This window comes from Peromyscus leucopus, chromosome 9, assembly GCF_004664715.2.
Source record: "Peromyscus leucopus breed LL Stock chromosome 9, UCI_PerLeu_2.1, whole genome shotgun sequence".
NCBI classification, from domain to species: Eukaryota; Metazoa; Chordata; class Mammalia; order Rodentia; family Cricetidae; genus Peromyscus; species Peromyscus leucopus.
In genome coordinates this window covers 52,738,126-52,755,769 of record NC_051070.1, presented here as the reverse complement: position 1 = coordinate 52,755,769, position 17,644 = coordinate 52,738,126, and the positions used below count along the sequence as shown (strand labels likewise).

Genomic DNA, 17,644 nt, shown 5'->3' with positions numbered 1-17,644 from the left:
CGTCCCAACTCCCCCAAACCCTTTCCTGCCCAGGACGGCTCCCGCCGAGAGCGGAACTGAGAAAATGTGCAAGAAAAGAAATGCCACCCTTTGTTTTTCAATCAGGCTGCTTTATTGTTTTGTGGTAGGAGCCCCCTGGCTCGTAGGAGACACCTCTCCTCTACTGGCTTCTACTCGGTCCTGTCGGGCATGAACAGAAGCAGCTTCCTGCTTGTCTGCAAAAGACCCTTTGCTGCAGGTCTTTCCTGTCCCGATGCGGTTTCCGCTGACCCTGTGGAGCAAAGAACTGATGTTTATCATGTGAAAGAGGGGTACCAAGGAGCCACCCGCTTGATTCCAAGGTGGGCTGTGTGTGAGCCTTCCATCCTCTGAGCTCCCCAGATCACTGACTTCAAGAGATCCCTAGTAGGTCCGTTGACAAAGCAGGCATTCCAAGCCCTCCCGGTGTTGCTCAGGCACCCTGAAAGGCACCGTTGCTCACCTGAGGGGTCCTAGATATAGTATAGTGGTAGCTCTCCACACAAGGTGCTCACAGCAAGGCCTAGGAAAGCCAGGTCTCTCCCAGAAGACTCGGAGCCAGCGTCATGCGCTTCCTCCTGGCCCAGCTTAGAGGTGGATGCTGAGGGCTTGGCCTGGAAAGAGCAGCTATGTTCAATCTCACCTGCGATCCTTATTGTGGGACCCTTGGCCAGGCACGTTCTCTGAGGCTCAGTTTCCCCACCAATACAGAGGGACTGGGCTGGAATCAGAAGCCCACAGGTGGTTGGTGTCTGAGCTCAGCCAAAGTCAACAACTTAGCAGCAGGCCAGCTGAGAGCTGGGGACAGTGTGACACAGATGAGTGTAGACAGAACACATCTGGCCCAGGGGAATCAACACCAGACAGATGGCACTAGCCATCATCTCAAATATTCCTCTCCCCAGCTCTTGGAGGGAGACAGCTCCCTCCCTCCACGCACACACCCACCTGGAAATTCTGGAATTTTCTAGTAAGAGCCTCAAGACTAGGGATGCTGTCTGGAGCCATCTTCATGATGTAGCAGTAGGTTCCCGGAGCTGGCTTATAGGCAGTCAGGAGCTAGGCATGCAACACTGGAGGTCATTCAGGGAAGTCCCTTTCCTTGCTCACTCCCCAGCCCTGATTCTCCGCTAATTCCCTTTAGATTGGCTGTGGGAGACACATCTGAGTCAGTGATTCAAGCATCCGAGGGGTGGCAACCAGGCACGGAATGGGGAGAGACCTCTGGAAAAAGGTGGTACCACTGGGCAGTTCTATTGGTCCCTCGGGCATACTCACCCGCTGGTAGTCATACACAACAATCCCAGTGGAACCAACGGAGAAGGTAGCGATGGTGTCCATGTGCTCACTCGGGGCTAGGCGTTTCTGAGTTTCCGGTGCGCCAATGCTCATCTCAAGGACCTAGGAAGAGGGTGTCAGAGTGCTGCCTGGCATTCCTCTTTCTTCTCTCAGCCTTTTGGTACCCATATCTACCCAGAGCCCTCTATTCAAATGCAGTGCCTTCTTTCCTGAGATCCCTGGAAGGCTACACATAAGAGGTGTGTGTCTCACACTGTAGGCCAGGGCCTGGAGGAAAACCATCTGTGCGGGACTGCTTCCCCATCTCGGCTTGTATCACTCAAGATATGCTCTTGTTTGCCCACTCCCTTCCCTTCCTCTCCGGCAGCTGTCCAGCTGTCTGCCCATCTCACCCAGCCCTTCTGTCCGACATACCTCGTAGCTACTGTTTGCCCAACCCCGGCTTGCTCACCATCTCGGTATGTTTCTGACTCATGTGGAGGCCCATGAGCAGGGCCCCTACGATCACCACGACAACAAGGACCACCACCACAACCACGATGAGAAGGCGTTTGAGGTGCACGGGGCAGCACGGGATGCGGAACTGGCTCCTGGGACCTGCTGAGTAATCCTGAGGAAGTGGAGAAATCAGAGAGACGAGTAGGCAGTTGAGAGGATGCCCATTCCTCTCCCTACCAGACACCCTCTCATACCCCTTTAGGCTACGAATATGCAGAGAAGGACTGGGGTGATCAGAGAAGGCTTTGGGGGAGGTGGTTGGATTCTAACAAATAGGATTTGTTAGAACAATGGTATTGTTAGTGCCATAGATACTTAGAAAGTTAGAAGCAAAGCCTAGTTGTGGAAGGATCCAAGAGAGCCAGTTAGCAATCTTATCTTCTGTTTCCCCAAGGCTCCTGGCATCTCAGACCTAGCCAGTGTTTTTTGTTCCCTCCAAGCATCCAGGTTGCTGCATCTCCACACCTTTGTGTGGGCTCCTTTTCTTCCTTCCATGCCTTCCTCCTCTGCCTTGTGAGCGCCTGTATATTCTTCCTAGTCCAGTTCATGTCACATCTTCATATTTTTTTACATTTATTTGCAAGTGTGTGTGTGTGTGTGTGTGTGTGTGTGTGTGTGTGTGTGTGTAAAACTCACAGACAACATCTCTCCTTCCATCATGTGAGTTCCAGAGATTAAACTCAAGCTATCACAGCTGGTAGCAAGCACTCTTATCTGTGGAAGCATCCTTCCTCCTTTTTTTAAAAGATCATATCTATGGCCCAGGCCGGCTTCCAAGTCCATACATACATATCTAAAGATGACCCTGAAGGATTATCTTGCTTACACTCTCAAATTGTGTGCATCCCATGCCTGGTTTATGTGGTCCTGGGGACTGAACTCAGGTCCCTGTGCTTGCAAGGCATTCTACCCACTGATCTACACAGCCCAGCCTCACATGCCATTTTCTCTGCGGTGCTTCCTATGACCTCCTAATTACTTGGCGACTCTATCAGTGTTCTTCACAGGCCTCTCTATTGACCCCTGTGGCTCTCAACCCCTTTATACGGGAATTCATGGCTGCCATGCCTGCCTCTGCCAGGGACTCTTTTTGTTTGTTTGTTTTCTTTTTTTGAGACAGGGTTTCTCTGTGTAGCTTTTGAAGCCTGTCCTAGAACTTGCTCTGTAGACCAGGCTGGCCTCAAACTCACAGAGATTCTCCTGGCTCTGCCTCCTGAGTCCTGGGATTAAAGGCGTGCGCCACTGCCGCCCGGCTGCCAGGGACTCTTAATGATCATAGTGTCTCCATCCTAACAGCCCAATCCTAAACTGAGTCTATGAGTCTAGAAGAAGAAAAGAGGCCTTTGGAGGATAGAGCAGGCAAGTCCAGTACACTTGTGTACACACACACACACACACACACACACACACACCAAAAAGAAACCCATACAAAATGACACTCACCGGGGGACTCTCCATCAAGACCTCTTTGCTACCCACATCCATTTTTTTGTAGGCTCTCTCGTCTTCTCGTCTATCTAGTGTGGCCAGTGTCTTATATATATATCATCAGAGAGGGGGGACAGAGGTGAAGGACCGGCTCTCCTGTCTGCCAGCCAAGTCCTTGGCTTTGAAGCTTGTTTGTTCCTGGCTTTTAGAGCCTAGGCCCCCGATAAGCCAGCTGCAAGAGCCCCCAAGGGCCCTTGGCCTAGGCACATGAATCCTCTCGGCCCAAACAAGAGCAAACCTGGCTGAGGTGAGCACACTCACCCTCAGGCCACCTGCTTCTCTCACCGTGGGTGTCTTTCTGGCATGTCTGCCTCTCCTGCTGGCACCTGCCCTTGCAGCCCTGTGGCTTTTCTTCTTTTGACAGGCCAAACCTTGCCTGCGGTAGCCAAGAATCTGGCCATCCTTTCCGCCAGATAATCTCCCCCGGGCTCAGGCATGAGTTCCATTCAGGGACTGAGAAAGTGGTGATTACTGGTGGGGGTGGAGAGGTGTCTACTGGGGGAACAGGGCCTGGGACAGCAGCTGGGGATTCTTTAGTGTGGTTTCTTAGACAGGGTCGGATCCTCTTCGTCCAGCCTCCCACATGGGCTGTCCCTAACTACAGATTTGCTCCAGCCATTTTCCTCATTCTGTCCCCACTGCTGGAAAACTATAACTCATGGGTGATGAGTCCTGTTTCACTCTTTGCTCTGAGCTTGTCTGTAAGTTGAATACTCTGATGACTTATCTAGGCCTTACTCTTCGCTTTCCAGAGCTGAGGATCCAACGTAGGGCCATGAACATGCTTGGGAAGCCTTTCACCACTGAGCTACATCCCCAGCCCCTGACACTTTCTTAATCCAAGATGACCTTGCACGGGGCTGAGTGTGGTCCCAATCAGCCATCTTTGCCCTTCTTCTACTCTATCTACCCTTCTGACCCCCTTTTTATATTTTCTGAATGTGTCCAGTATGATTTAACCAAATCCCGTCCACTTTCATGACCCCCTGCTTCTCCCCTCCCCCTGCCTTCTCTCTTCCCCCAAATTCTCTCCTGTGGCTTGGGGTACTGAGTCACATCTTCCAGTGACTTAGGATTGGTTTACCCCTTTCAGCTGGGCCTTGGCTACATGCCTTCAGTTCCCTTTTAAAGATGCATTGATTTGATTTGATGTGTATGAGTGCTTTACCTGCCTATGTGTCTGTGTACTACCTGCATGCCTGGTGCCCTTGGAGACCAGAAAAGGACATCAGATCCACTGGAACTGGAGTTACAGACTGTTGTGAGCTTCCAAGTGGGTGCTGGGTATCAGACCTAAATGCTCTGAAAGAGTAGCCAATGCCTGTAACCACTGAGCCTTCTCTCTAGCTCTCTCAATTTCCTTTTAGTTGTCAGCCAGGTGATCTCGAGAAGTCTTTGCACCTCTCAGCTTTTAGGAATGTGTAAGCCAGAGCTCAGTACTTCCTTGTATTGACCTGACACTCTTGTTCTCCTACACAGCTTCCCTTTATATCATCCAGATTGTTTCAGGACTCCTCATGGACACTCCAAGTCTACAGGTGTGCAAGTCCCTTATACAAAATAAACTATAAAAGTTATGTACATAAACTTGTACAACCACTGTGGAAATCAGTATGGTGGTTTCTCAGAAAATTAGAACGAACTACTCAGATCAGCATCCACTCTGGCATATACCAAGAATGTATCATACATAAAGATACATGCTCAGCTATGTTCATAGCACACTATTGTAATAGCAGAACTGGAAACAACTAGATGCCGTCAAAGAATGGATGAAAAAATGTGTACATATACACAATGGAGTACTACTCAGCAGAAAAAAAACAATGAAAGCATGAAATTGCAGGCAAATGATGAACTAGAAAAAATCATCCTGAGTGAGGTACCAAAGCCAAAGACAGTCATGGTATTATCATAAGTGGATTCTAGATATAAAATAAAGAACAATCAGACCACAACCCATAGAACCATGGAGGCTATATATATAGCATGGAGGTCCTAGGACGACTGTGGCTTATAATAAATTTCAGTTTTACTCAATTATTGAAAAAAAATAGCCAAATGAATGGAAACACATGAACTATGAAACAAAGGCTGAGGGGCCCCAGCTGGATCAGCCCTCTGAATAGGTGAGACAGTTGATTGGCTTGATCAGTTTGGAGGCAACTAGGCAGTGGGACCAAGTCCTGTGCTCATTGCATGAGTTGGCTGTTTGAAACCTGGAGCTTATGCAGGAACACTTGGCTCAGTCTGGGAGGAAGGGACTGGACCTGCCTGGACTGACTCTACCAGGTTGATCGCAGTCCTCGGAGGAGGATTTGCCCTGGAGGAGGTGGGAATGGGGGGTGGGTTGGGGGTAAGGGGAGGAGGTGGGAGGGGGAGAATAGGGGAACCTGTGGCTGATATGTAGAACTGAATGGTATTGTAAAATAAAATTAAAAAAAAAAGTTACATACATATGCATAATCTCATGTGTTCTTTAAAATTGCCTTTGAGCAACCAACAGCTCTCTAATTTGACTTCAAAGCCCCTCAACAAGAGAGAATCCATACCTGGTACTGGAAATGTCGCTAACTACCCAGTGCTAGTGAAGTCATGGTGATTGGAGGAGAATCTATAACCACTAACTTATCAAACCAGCATAACCCCTAACAACAACCTATAAACATTTCTCTATACCCACAGATAAGTGTAGTCTTCGCCCCTCATCAAGAAAACTTCTCTTTGCAACAGAGAGAGACCACTACAGAAGACCAGCACCAATCAGAATGCAGAGCTGTGGAGGCTGGCCCCAAGAGATACATCTGCAGAACACGACACACAAAAGGCCCAGGGATCATTGCAGAAGAGGGGACAGAAAGATTGTGAGTGCCAGAGAATCAGAATCAAGGAATTTGCCAGGAGACTTTGTTTCCTAGTAACACCAGAGTTGAACAAGGGGGAACATCAACAAATGTACCGAACTGGATGGGGAAAGTCCACCAGGCCTAAATCCTACACAAAGAACTACAGGCTGGGGGAAAGCTGGGGGGTCAGAGAGATGGCCTTCCCCAGGAAAGGTCACACCAATTTGTTTTCCAATGCCAAATGGTCAGCCTTGGAAACATACATACAGTATCAAAACTAAAAATGCAAAAAAAAAAAAAAAAAATTAAATCTTTCGGAAGAAATTGTTCTTGAGATTTACGTTTTGCTTAGATGCGTATCTGTGTAGCAAATGCATCTAGTGCCTGTGGAGATGTTACATAGGAAGAGTCAGATTCCCTGAAGGTGGAGTCGTACACCATTGTAAACTGTCTGACTTGGGTGTGGGGCATTGAACTCTGATCCTCTACAAGGGCCATCTATCTCTCCAGTCCCTTGTTTTGATTTTGAGACAGCCTCATTTTCTACCCAGGTTGGCCTGGAACTGGCGGCAATCCTCCTGGCTCAGCTGTCTGAGGGCAAGATCGCGGGCGTGTGCCACCCTGCCCACTCAGCTCCATCTACCCCTGAACTGGTGAAGGCCAAACCTAGAGATGCAGAGAGCCAGCTGTGCTGGTCTTTGCAATGTCACCCAGCTTCCTAGCCTAGGTAGCTCCAGGCTCCCTAGCACTTGCCCTTCCCTTGGACCATGAGCTGGCCCCCTTCTCTCCAGCCTTGGCCACCTCCCCTGTCCCCCAAGGATCCCCTCACCAGCTGGAGGGCCTCAGTCTCAAGGTTGTGAAAGAGCATGGCATCTGAGGTGAGAGCTCCTGAGACGCTTTGTGAGGAGGAGAAGGAAGGAAATGTTTGCTCTCGCCATCCTCCTCGCCCCTCTAACTGCCCCCTTAAATATTTGCCTAAGCCTCCCACGGCTCAGCAAAGTGTCCTAGAATGAGGGGGGGGAAAAGGGAGGGCCGAGGGAAGGGAAGGAGGGGAAAGCCAGTGTCCTCTCCCCTCGGTTGTGTGCAGGTGACAGATGCAAAAGACAGCCTGCCTGCACTGCCCACCTCTCTGCCCGCCCCCAGGCTCCCACTCCCACCGGGTTGTCCTGGAAACCTCAAGATTGATGGCTGACTCACACACACTGGGCCTGAGCCCGGTGGGCAGTGTGCCAGCAGGAGAGCCAAGAACTGCGGGCATCTCGGGGTCCCTGTGGGCGTCTCGGGGGGCCGCAGTGTCCAGTTGTGGTACTTATTCTGAACAGGAGCTACGGTTGGGCTGGCTATCATCACGAAGTGTGGAGAGAACAGCTCTGTCCTCTCTCAGGTCCTCAGTCTCTCCTGCAGGCGGCCCTTAGCCTGGCTTCTCACAGCATTATGACTTAAAGACAACGGCCACAACTTGGTTTTGTCTGTTCGTTGGCCGGGGAAAGCTGTGGTCCAGCTCCCCTGAGTGAATTTCAGATGTTTCTCAACACCTGGTAGGGGTCTTGGGTTCCTTGGGGAAGAAGGGAGGATGGGGAGGGGGGGAGTGATTGAGGGAGGAGGGAAACTGTCTCTTCAGCCAGGCAGACGCAGCCCTCAACCTTGCCCCCCCCCAGACCAGCCCTGGGGCACAGCCTTCTTTATTTACCTTCACTGAAGCTAGTCCTCACTGTGAATACCGCTCACCCAAAAAGGCCGAGAGTCAATGGCACCTGCTCTGGGACCCCTCCATCCTAGCCCAGACTTTGAGATCCTTTCATTGCCCGCACCCCCCCCCCCGCCCCGACAACTTAACCCCCCATTTAACACACACACTGTTGACTGGAATCAGCTATGAAAGGTGGGAGGAAGGTTGTCAACTCCGTCTTCCCAACCAGAAGAAAAGGAATATGCTTTCTTTGTGCTTTTGTGAACCTGTCACAGGGCAAGGAGCATGCACACAGCCCCTGTGTGGTCATATGCAACCACAAGACTGCCACCTAACACAAGGAGGCTCCTTCTGCAAGGTACATGAGATCTGTGTCCCCCTGGAAGCTCTAGAACCCACGGGAAGCCCTGCTTTTCTAGACTTTCCTGTGTTCGTCTCTGAAATGGGACTAGTGTCACCTGTCTTCTCTCCATCACCAAGCTGTCCTGACGCCCCAATGACTTCATGGACCTGAAAGGCCAGTCGTCATCACATCATCTACTTCACCCACAGGATGCCTCTCACTAGCTAAGCCGATGACAGACTCCTCCCCCTTGTCTCTGGGTTGCCCTCTGTAACAACTGAGGGCCGTGGAAAGCCTTACAGTGGCCACTATCCCTTGCCTGCTCCCAGCCCCTCAGCTGCACGGTCCAGGACAAGATTCACTCTGGCCTTTGTGTGCTGGACAAAGCCGTGCCAGGGACGAGTCGGGATGGCTGTCCAGCTGCCCCAGCCATCCTCGCTGCCCCTCCTTTCTCCTTTCCCTCAGGCTGGCCTGCAGAAGGCAGCGTGGGCAACTGGACCAGCAGAGGCCAGTGGGTGTCAAGAGGCAGGAGTATCCCAGTCTGGAAGAACAGTCTGGGGGACTTGAACTCAGAGCAGAGATGTCCCCTAATGGCTTAAGCTGGGACAGCTGGGGAAGATGCTTTTCTTCTTAGATGGGGGGGTCTCACTATATGGTAAGGCCGGCCTTGAACTCTTGATCATCTTGCCTTAGCCTCCTTCTAGAGCAGTGGTTCTCAACCTGTGGGTCAAGACTTCCTTGGGGGTCGGATGACACTTTCACAGGGGCCACATATCAGATATCCTGCATATCAGATATTTGCATTACAATTCATTAGAGTAGCAAAATTACAGTTACGAAATAGCAGGGAAAATAATTTTATGGTTGGGGGTCAGCACACTATGAAGCACTGTGTTAAAGGGTCACAGCATTAGGAAAGTTGAGAACCATTGCTCTAGAGTGTTTGAATGCAGGCATGTGCCACTCTGCCTGGTTGGTTCACACACCCCTTTGTTATGTTTTTGAGACAAGGAACCAAGTATCCCAGGCTAGGCTCAGACTTGATATATAGCTCAGGATAACCTTGAACTTCTGTTTTTCCTACCTGCCAAGTGCTGGGATTACAGCCATACATCTAATTACCTTTAAAAAAAAAACGAGGTGCTGGAGATCAAACCACATTCATGGCAAACACTCTTAACAGCTAAACTACAGCCACAGCCCTATGCTGGGGGCTCTAACTATATTGCCAGACATCTCCATCTTTAACAAAAATTATCACATTATTTATTTATTTAATTATTTAGGGAGTCATTATCAAGCCCTGGCATGCATGTGGAGATCAGAGGATAGCTTTCACAGTTTCCTTTTCTCCTCCCACGGCGTGGGTCCCGATGGACTGAACTCGGGTCATCATGCTTAGTGACAACCCACTGAGCCATCTTGCCAACCCATATGCCTTTGCCTTTTTAAACAAAAATAGCTGTAGAAAGAAGTGTTGCTGTTATATTTTTTGCAAATCTCTTTAGTCTGAGGTTTCATAAAAGACTTGCCGTGTAGCTCTGGAAAATTCCAGAGTACTTTCATGACATCATGGAAGTGAAAAAGACAAATAATGTCCTTCCTGGGTAAAGTATGTTGGCCTCAGAGAACCGTGGAAGGTTCTCAAGGAGCTTTGGCCTTCTAGAGTTACCCTTTGAAGAGCACTAGTGTAGAAGGATTGCTGTGAACTTGAAGTTGGACTTCTAGGCCTAAGGCTACACTTTTCTTATCTGTAGAAGGGAATTAATGTCCCTTCCCTCCAAAGGGCCAGCCAATTAACCATGCCAAGTACACGGTAGAGATATGAAGTTTGGCTTCTTTTCCTTTTCTTGTGGCCTCAGTTTCCTTGTTGAACAAACCAAGACCTGAGCTGGAGCACATCCAAGGTACGAGCAGCTCCATCGGACCGTGGTTGTGCAGTGTGAAACGTTCCCGGATTCCACACTTCCCACTCCGGCTCCAGCGGGCTACCTTTCCCTTTTCAGCTCGCAGGCACAAAGGCACACTCTGTTCCTCAGCTGATGCAAACACGCTCGCTCGCACCCTCAAGCTCCCAATATCTCATGCCAACCTAGATGTACATGAGTCACTTGCGACATGCCCCTGAATTCAACGCCCCCTCACAGCCAAGACATACACACAGGTGCACATAGGTCCGCAGATCCGTGTGCACCATGCACATGCACTTCTTATTCAAACGCGTTCGCTTCGCACACAGCCCTGGAGATCAGACCCAGAGGCTGGGATGGCCTGGTAGGGCACGCTGCGGACGGGTGCAACCACTCCATCCTTTGGCTGCACTCCCGCGGGCGCCCGGCCTGGGCCTCCCCGCTCCGCCCCCGCGCGCGCCCCCGCCGCCCGCGCCGCAGTCCGCGTCCACCAGCCCCGGCAGCCGGTAGTTGCGGTCCCAGTTCCGCGCAGCGCTTGCAAGCTGAAAGGACTGCAGCCACCGCCTGAGGTCAGGAGGAATAGGTGGCGCCTAGAGTGCGGGTGGCCCAGAGCTGCGGCAGCCCCCGGAGGTGGAAGCTCCCGAGAGGAGCAGAGCAGCCTGCAGGGAGTAGCCGGGCGCCGGCAGGCCGGTGTAGGGAGACCCTGCAGGAGGCATGGCCGGGCCACGAGCCAAGCTGGGCCCAGGGCGCGGGCTACTGGTGTTGTCCACGCTGGGGTTTTGCCTGATGCTGCAAGCCAGTGCCAAGAGGCCTCCTAAGACGCCCCCCTGCCCACCCAGCTGCTCCTGCACCAGGGACACCGCCTTCTGCGTGGACTCTAAGGCAGTGCCCAAGAACCTGCCTTCAGAGGTCATCTCCCTGTGAGTGTGTACCTAGCCTCGGGGGTGGGGAAGGGAAGGATGGCACGGGAGGGCTCTGGAAGAGAGAAACCCTGCTCCTCTTTGCAGAGGATACAGACCTGGAGCACTCCCGGGGTTCCTCGGAACTGAGGACTTCCAGGCCCCAGTCTGCAGGGAGCTCTGTAATCATACAGCAGCCATAGCTTGGGAAAACCAGAGTTCATGGCCAAGAATGAATCATCACCACCAGTAGCATAATAGGACCTACTATGTGTGGGTTGGAGGGAGTGTCTCCAGGAGCATGCTGGCCCCTCCCTGTGAGGTCACACCAAGGACAGAAAGCAGGGCGACTGATGGCATGGGGGGGGGGGCGGGTGACAAGGGAGATTGCCCTCGTGGGAGCTTGGCACGGGCCAGACTCCTGCCCCTGGGTCTGCTGTTCTGCACACAGCTGGGCCAGCCTCACTCGCAGCAACTGGCCCATGACCCCCACCCTGGCCTGTGGGACTAGAGAGGCTGCCAGGTCCCTCATCTTGCTTCCCCATCCCTCAGCAGCACCAACACACTGTGGGTGTTGGAGGATGGCATGGCGTTGGTGATGGTAATGGAACCTGCTGTTTTGGCTGAGAGGGAAGGGTGAGGCTGGGGCCACTGGTGCTCCTGGAGGCCGCACAGAAGAGTGGTGAAGGAGGGTATTGAGTGTGGGAAGTAAAGGGCAGATGCAGGTCGGGATTCGGGCTGCTGAGAACAGACGCTGCTGGCCTGTCTACCTCTGTGCCCAGTACGGGTCCTTCAGACCTTTACATGGTATTGACTCCGTTGTGTTCCTTGCAGGACCCTGGTGAATGCTGCTTTCTCGGAGATCCAGGATGGAGCCTTCTCCCACCTGCCCCTGTTACAGTTCTTGTATGGATGGGCTTTGTGGAAGGGCGGGTGGGAAGACGATAGAACCCGAGAGATGCTGAGCTTGTGTGAGCGTGGGTGGAAGTAGAGTTTGAAAAATGCAGATGCCCTGATAGATGGGTGCAGGTGGAATGGCATGGGGTCAGGAGTCCAGGCATCGGGGAGACTGCACACAGAAGCCAAGAATGTGGGGTGTAGAACACAGACTTGGCTTCTCTAGAGACTGGACACTTCGGGGGCGGGGGTGGGGTGCAGGTGGGGGTGGGGGGCTCCTCTTAGATACAGGTGACTCCAGGGATCAGAGTTTGGGAGGCATGGTGGACAGCTGCCTGTGCAGGGCTGGAGTGGGTTGGGGTGCAGGTGAGAAGCCAGGAAGAGGAGATGCTGTGGAAGAGAGCCAGGAGCCAGCTTGGCAGGGCAGCATTGCCTCCCACCGAATTCAGGAGCAACCAGGGAGCTTGCCGTGTGAAAAATCAGTTCACACCACCTGGTCTTGCTGTTCCAGGGGTCCAGAGGTGTGGAGGATGGGCAGCCAGATGTTGAGGCAGCTCAGGGGTGGGGCAGTGGGCACGGGGAGCAGGCACACCCTGGCGAGTTCTAATTCTGCCTTTGTCTCCCCAGGTTACTCAACTCCAACAAGTTCACGCTCATTGGAGACAATGCCTTCATGGGACTGTCGCACCTGCAGTACCTGTGTGTGGGAGGGAAGGGTCAAGGGCAGGGTAGAGGGAGGGAGCCCAGGCCCCAGTGGGGCTGGGAGTGGGGTGGGAGGGCCAAGCCCTTGGTGGGGCAGGAGGCCATTTCACCCATGCCCCTGTCACCTTGCCTGACACCCTGTCCCCATGGGCGTGACGTTTTTTGCACATGGTGGAAGCCTGTTTCTGGCTCCCGTGCTGGGGTCTGGCCTCAGATGTCAGGAACTCTCGGGGGCGGGGTCTTCGACGACCCTGAGTGGCAACAACTGAGGCGGGTTCTGATTGTCCCCAGCTTCATCGAGAACAATGACATCTGGGCACTCTCCAAGTTTACCTTTCGAGGACTCAAGTCCTTGACACACCTGTGAGTACCTGATCTCTCTGCCCACGTGGGACTGGAACCCGTTGCTGTGTCCCCTGGACCTGGTCATGATCTTTGGTGACCCTGGGGTCTCTCTTGCAGCTCACTGGCCAACAATAACCTGCAGACACTGCCCAGAGATGTCTTTCGTCCCCTGGACATCCTGAGTGATTTGTAAGGCCTGAATCCTGCCTCTTCCCACAGTGCCGCAGAGAGCATACCCCTGGAGGGAACAGAGTGGGAGTCAGAGTGACCGGAGACTGGGGGCGGGTGGATTTGGGGACTTTGAGAAGGTGAGGTCAAGTTAGATATAGCTGAGAGCCTTCCAAATCGGGGCTCTTCAAGTCCCCAAAGCCTCTCTCAAATGCACATTAGATACGTCTGGCAAACACATGTGGGTTTTTTTTTTTTTTAATGTATGGTTGATTTGAATTAATATTAAAGACCTTGAGCATATCTGCAGTCATTTGCCATTATTTATACAAAAATAAAATAAAAGCTCCTGAGTTCTGTCAACAGGGAAGCAACATACAGAGGGATAGATTATTAGCCACAGCCGAAAAAGCCTGGCACCAGGACCAGCTTTACAGGCCTGTAATCTCAGACACTCAGGAGGCTGAGCAGGGGGACCATAGCAGTAAACTTCTGTCCTATGATTAAAAAGTGAAAACAGGGCTGGTGATTTAGAGCACTTGCCTGGAATGTGTAAGGTCCTGGGCTCCAATACCCCGTGTTGGACGAGAATTAAAAGTCAAAACAAAACAAAAACAAACCAACGAAAACCAAAGACACCTGGCCAGGTAGGTAAGCAAGCAGGGCCCTAGGCTCAGCCAGCACACCTCTGGCCATGCCTGTGCTGTGTGGGGGGCTGTGTCACCCAGCTGTCTGTGAGCAGCTCACAGCAGCTTCTGAAAGCCAGGCGGGCTGGTATGCAGAGCAGCTGAGGGTCTGCCCCCTCTCTTTGCCCCCACCCCTCACCATCCAGAGACCTCCGGGGCAATGCCCTTAACTGTGACTGCAAGGTGAAGTGGCTGGTGGAGTGGCTGGCACACACCAACACCACCGTGGCCCCCATCTACTGCGCCAGCCCGCCCCGCTTCCAGGAGCACAAGGTGCAAGACTTGCCTCTTCGGGAGTTCGACTGCATCACTACGGGTAGGCTGGGCCCAGGCCTCCCGGCTGAAGGCCACCCGGCTGGGCACACCCAGCTTCTATCGGCCACGGGGTCCCCACGGCGGTCACCCAGTGGGCTGGTGCCTGTTTCCTTGGTGTTGATTCCACCCCCCTGTACCTCCTGTCCCTGCAGATTTCGTCCTCTACCAGACACTGGCCTTCTCCGCGGTATCAGCGGAACCCTTCCTCTACTCCAGCGACCTCTATTTGGCTCTGGCCCAGCCAGGTGCCAGCGCCTGCACCATCCTGAAGTGGGACTATGTGGAACGACAGCTTCGAGACTATGATAAAATTCCAGGTACCCGCGTGTGGCCTGCCTAGGCTGGCCCTATCCAGGAGAAGGTGATAGGAAGCTCTGTTGTCCAACTCCAGTCAATGCCTAAAGGAAAGAGGATGGATGAAAAAAAAAAAAATGGTTTCTTGCCCGTAAAGATTTTCCTGGGTTTGAGAAAGGCCAGTATCTACAAAATAATATGTATAGGATACACGCCTTTAATCCCAGCACTTGGGAGGCAAAGAAGGTGGATCTCTGTGAGTTCAAGGTCAGCCAGGGCTACATAATAGACTCAGACTCAAACAATACATAAATAGATAGATAGATAGATAGATAGATAGATAGATAGATAGATAGATAGATAAAGTCAATACTGAGAGCTAGGAATGAAGCTCAGTGGATAGAATGCTTGCCCAGCAAGTATTAAGTCCTGGGTTCATGATGGTTCACACCTATAATCCCAGCATTTGGGAGGTAGAGGTGGGAATGTGGAGATTTCAAAACCGGGCTTGACTGTATAGCAAGGACCTGTCTCAGGAGAAAAACAAAACAAAACAAAACAGAGCTTGCCAGGTACGGTGGCTCACACTTGTAATCCTAGCACTTGGGACGTAAAGAAAGAAAATCCCTGCTAGTTCAAGACCAGCCTAGTCTATATCATAAGGTCCAGGCCAGCCAGGGCTTCCCTGTCTTCAACAAACAAACCACATTATGGACCCTGAGTCCTGGGTGGGACTGTGCTGGGAGCAGACTTCCGTAGCAGATCTCAGTTGTGGGCCGTGTTTGGGGGTTGATCCTCCATCTGGGTGGGAAAAGGTGGGAGCTACCGAACACCGCCTAACTCCACGTGCTCTGTCCCGGCAGCCCCCTCTGCTGTGCATTGCAAGCCCATGGTGGTGGACGGCCAGCTCTATGTAGTTGTGGCCCAGCTGTTCGGGGGCTCGTACATTTACCACTGGGACCCCAACACCACACGTTTCACCAAGCTGCAGGATATCGACCCACAGCGTGTGCGGAAGCCCAATGACTTGGAAGCCTTCCGCATCGACGGCGACTGGTACTTTGCAGTGGCCGACAGCTCCAAGGCGGGTGCCACTAGCCTCTACCGCTGGCACCAGAATGGCTTCTATTCCCACCAGGCCCTGCACGCCTGGCACCGTGACACTGACCTCGAGTTTGTTGATGGGGAGGGCAAGCCACGGTTGATTGTGTCCAGCAGCTCTCAGGCACCCGTCATCTATCAGTGGAGTCGTACTCAGAAGCAGTTTGTGGCCCAGGGAGAGGTGACCCAGGTACCCGATGCCCAGGCCGTGAAACACTTCCGTGCCGGCCGAGACAGCTACCTGTGTCTTAGTCGCTACATCGGGGACTCCAAGATCCTGCGCTGGGAGGGTGCCCGTTTCTCTGAGGTGCAGGCCCTTCCTTCCCGGGGTTCGCTGGCCCTGCAGCCCTTCCTGGTGGGTGGCCACCGCTACCTGGCACTGGGCAGCGACTTCTCCTTCACGCAGATCTACCAGTGGGACGAGGGGCGGCAGAAATTTGTGCGGTTCCAGGAGCTGGCCGCACAGGCCCCGCGGGCCTTCTGCTACATGCCGGCTGGAGATGCCCAGCTGCTCCTGGCCCCCAGTTTCAAGGGACAGACACTGGTATACCGACATGTCGTGGTGGACCTCAGTGCCTAGAGGGAAGTTAGGTCCTTTGGGTTCCTCCGGGTGGCGCTGTATGGTGGGTGAGACTTCTGTGAGCAGTTCCAAGGGAAGTCACATGGGGTTAACCTATATCTGTGCACACACACACACACACACACACACACACACACACACACACACACAGAAGTGGGCCTGGGCACATACCAGGGAAGCCCATTCCCATTACTGTAATCAGCACCTATGTATGCCCCGGGCACCCAGTGTTCAGGTTCTCCTCTGTGCGTGCACCAGTGGCCCCCCTTATCTACAGTGCCCCCACGCTCCACTCCCTGGCTAATGTGCCTGAGTGACGCGGCGGGTGCAGGAATGGGTGAGCCATGACCCTCTTCTTCTTGGCTTAGCCTTGTGCCCTCTGGCCTTTCCTGTGGATGCTCAAGGCGCTTGGGTACCTGTTCCAGCATCCACAGGGGCAGCCTCCCTCCAGGTGTGCCCACACTTCCAAGTGTGCCTGCCCACGCCATGCTCCTTCTGCATGCACCCGTGGACATACTGTTGGACATACTCAGTTACGTGCTTGTGCGTACCCGGCCACGCTCCTGTTTCCATATCTGCACATGTCTGGGAGGGTGTACACGTGCAGCCCGGGTGCTAAAAAAAAACAGGCTTTCCTGCTCTCACCTAGCTGCTCTTCTTGGAGGGTGCCCGGCGCACCGACACCTCCTCTGCTCACCCCAGTGTGCCCCCTAATTAGGTGGCTAGTAAGGATAACAGTAAGCATGGCCGTGGCCCTCCTGGGGACAAAGCGCCTTCATCCTGAAGCAATAATAGCCACAGAGGCAGCAGCAACCGGGTTCTTTGCAGTGCAGTATACCTTTCTTCTCACTAGAGTTTTCTTCCGTGACTCAATCCCAGCTCACCTGGACACAGATGGGAAAGGCTTTCTCTGGATAGCTATTGCTTTTTCAAGATCGGGCCGTCTCCTCTCTCTCCCCCCCGCCTGTGGGTTGTGGACCCTGAACTGTGACTGCTCCTTGGGTGGATATCAAAACTGGCCAAGACAAGAAGCCTGAGAACATCTGAGCCACTCATGTGAGTGCCGGGGACACGTGGGGGCCCCTGGCACCTCTCCATTACAGGGAGACCCCCCTGGAAGCGCGGCTCGGTGGAGGCTGGATGTGGTTGGCAGGAAGGACACCTGGGAACCAGGCTTCTGCTGCCCTCTGCTGTCCATGGGGAACAGCAGCCCAGAAGCAGGAAAGGGCCAGATTGAGAGGATTTCTTACCGGCCTAATGCCCTGGGGCACCTGGGGGCAATGCTGTTCACTTGCTTCAAATAAAAAGTTCCACCCTACCACTAGGTCGCAGGTGTCCTCGGGGTGTTTTCTTAGGAGCAGAGCCAGGGTGGTGTCACCTGTCCTGGCTACACACAGGGACCACACCAGCTTCCAGTTCCTCTTGGCTCCTTTCCCTCCGAGCCATGGGCATCCTCAAAGTCAGCTGGCACTGGGGTCAGGAGTTCACGGTGATACCGCTCGGGTGTTGAGCTGTGTGATGAGTCTCTTCCACCTGGGTCTGACTCACAGCCCAGTGTTCCTTCC

At 53.0% G+C, this 17,644-nt stretch overlaps 3 protein-coding genes across 3 annotated transcripts in view; 1 reads left to right on the top strand and 2 right to left on the bottom strand.

Annotated features, from left to right (window-relative positions):
• Bmp1 (bone morphogenetic protein 1) overlaps positions 1 to 365 on the bottom strand; it is a 45,270-nt gene extending 44,905 nt beyond the window's left edge. Inside the window, exons 1-2 of the mRNA XM_028877661.2 lie at positions 316 to 365; positions 154 to 271 (exon numbers count right to left, since the gene is read on the bottom strand). Of these exons, the coding sequence (XP_028733494.1) occupies positions 154 to 271; positions 316 to 365 (168 nt within the window). The remainder of the gene's footprint in view (positions 1 to 153; positions 272 to 315) is intronic.
• Positions 90 to 3,364, bottom strand: Sftpc (surfactant protein C). Its single transcript, XM_037208407.1, has 6 exons — positions 3,259 to 3,364; positions 1,769 to 1,927; positions 1,297 to 1,419; positions 967 to 1,077; positions 482 to 632; positions 90 to 271 (listed from the first exon to the last, which is right to left on the bottom strand). The coding sequence occupies exons 1-5, from the start codon at positions 3,298 to 3,300 to the stop codon at positions 492 to 494; spliced, it is 576 nt and encodes a 191-aa protein (XP_037064302.1). The 5' UTR covers positions 3,301 to 3,364; the 3' UTR covers positions 90 to 271; positions 482 to 491.
• A 7,042-nt stretch (positions 3,365 to 10,406) lies between these two features.
• Lgi3 (leucine rich repeat LGI family member 3) lies at positions 10,407 to 17,407 on the top strand. The gene is made up of 8 exons (XM_028877600.2): positions 10,407 to 11,012; positions 11,826 to 11,897; positions 12,516 to 12,587; positions 12,882 to 12,953; positions 13,053 to 13,124; positions 13,936 to 14,105; positions 14,257 to 14,421; positions 15,262 to 17,407. The coding sequence occupies exons 1-8, from the start codon at positions 10,807 to 10,809 to the stop codon at positions 16,077 to 16,079; spliced, it is 1,647 nt and encodes a 548-aa protein (XP_028733433.1). The 5' UTR covers positions 10,407 to 10,806; the 3' UTR covers positions 16,080 to 17,407.
• The last annotated feature ends 237 nt before the right edge of the window (positions 17,408 to 17,644 follow it).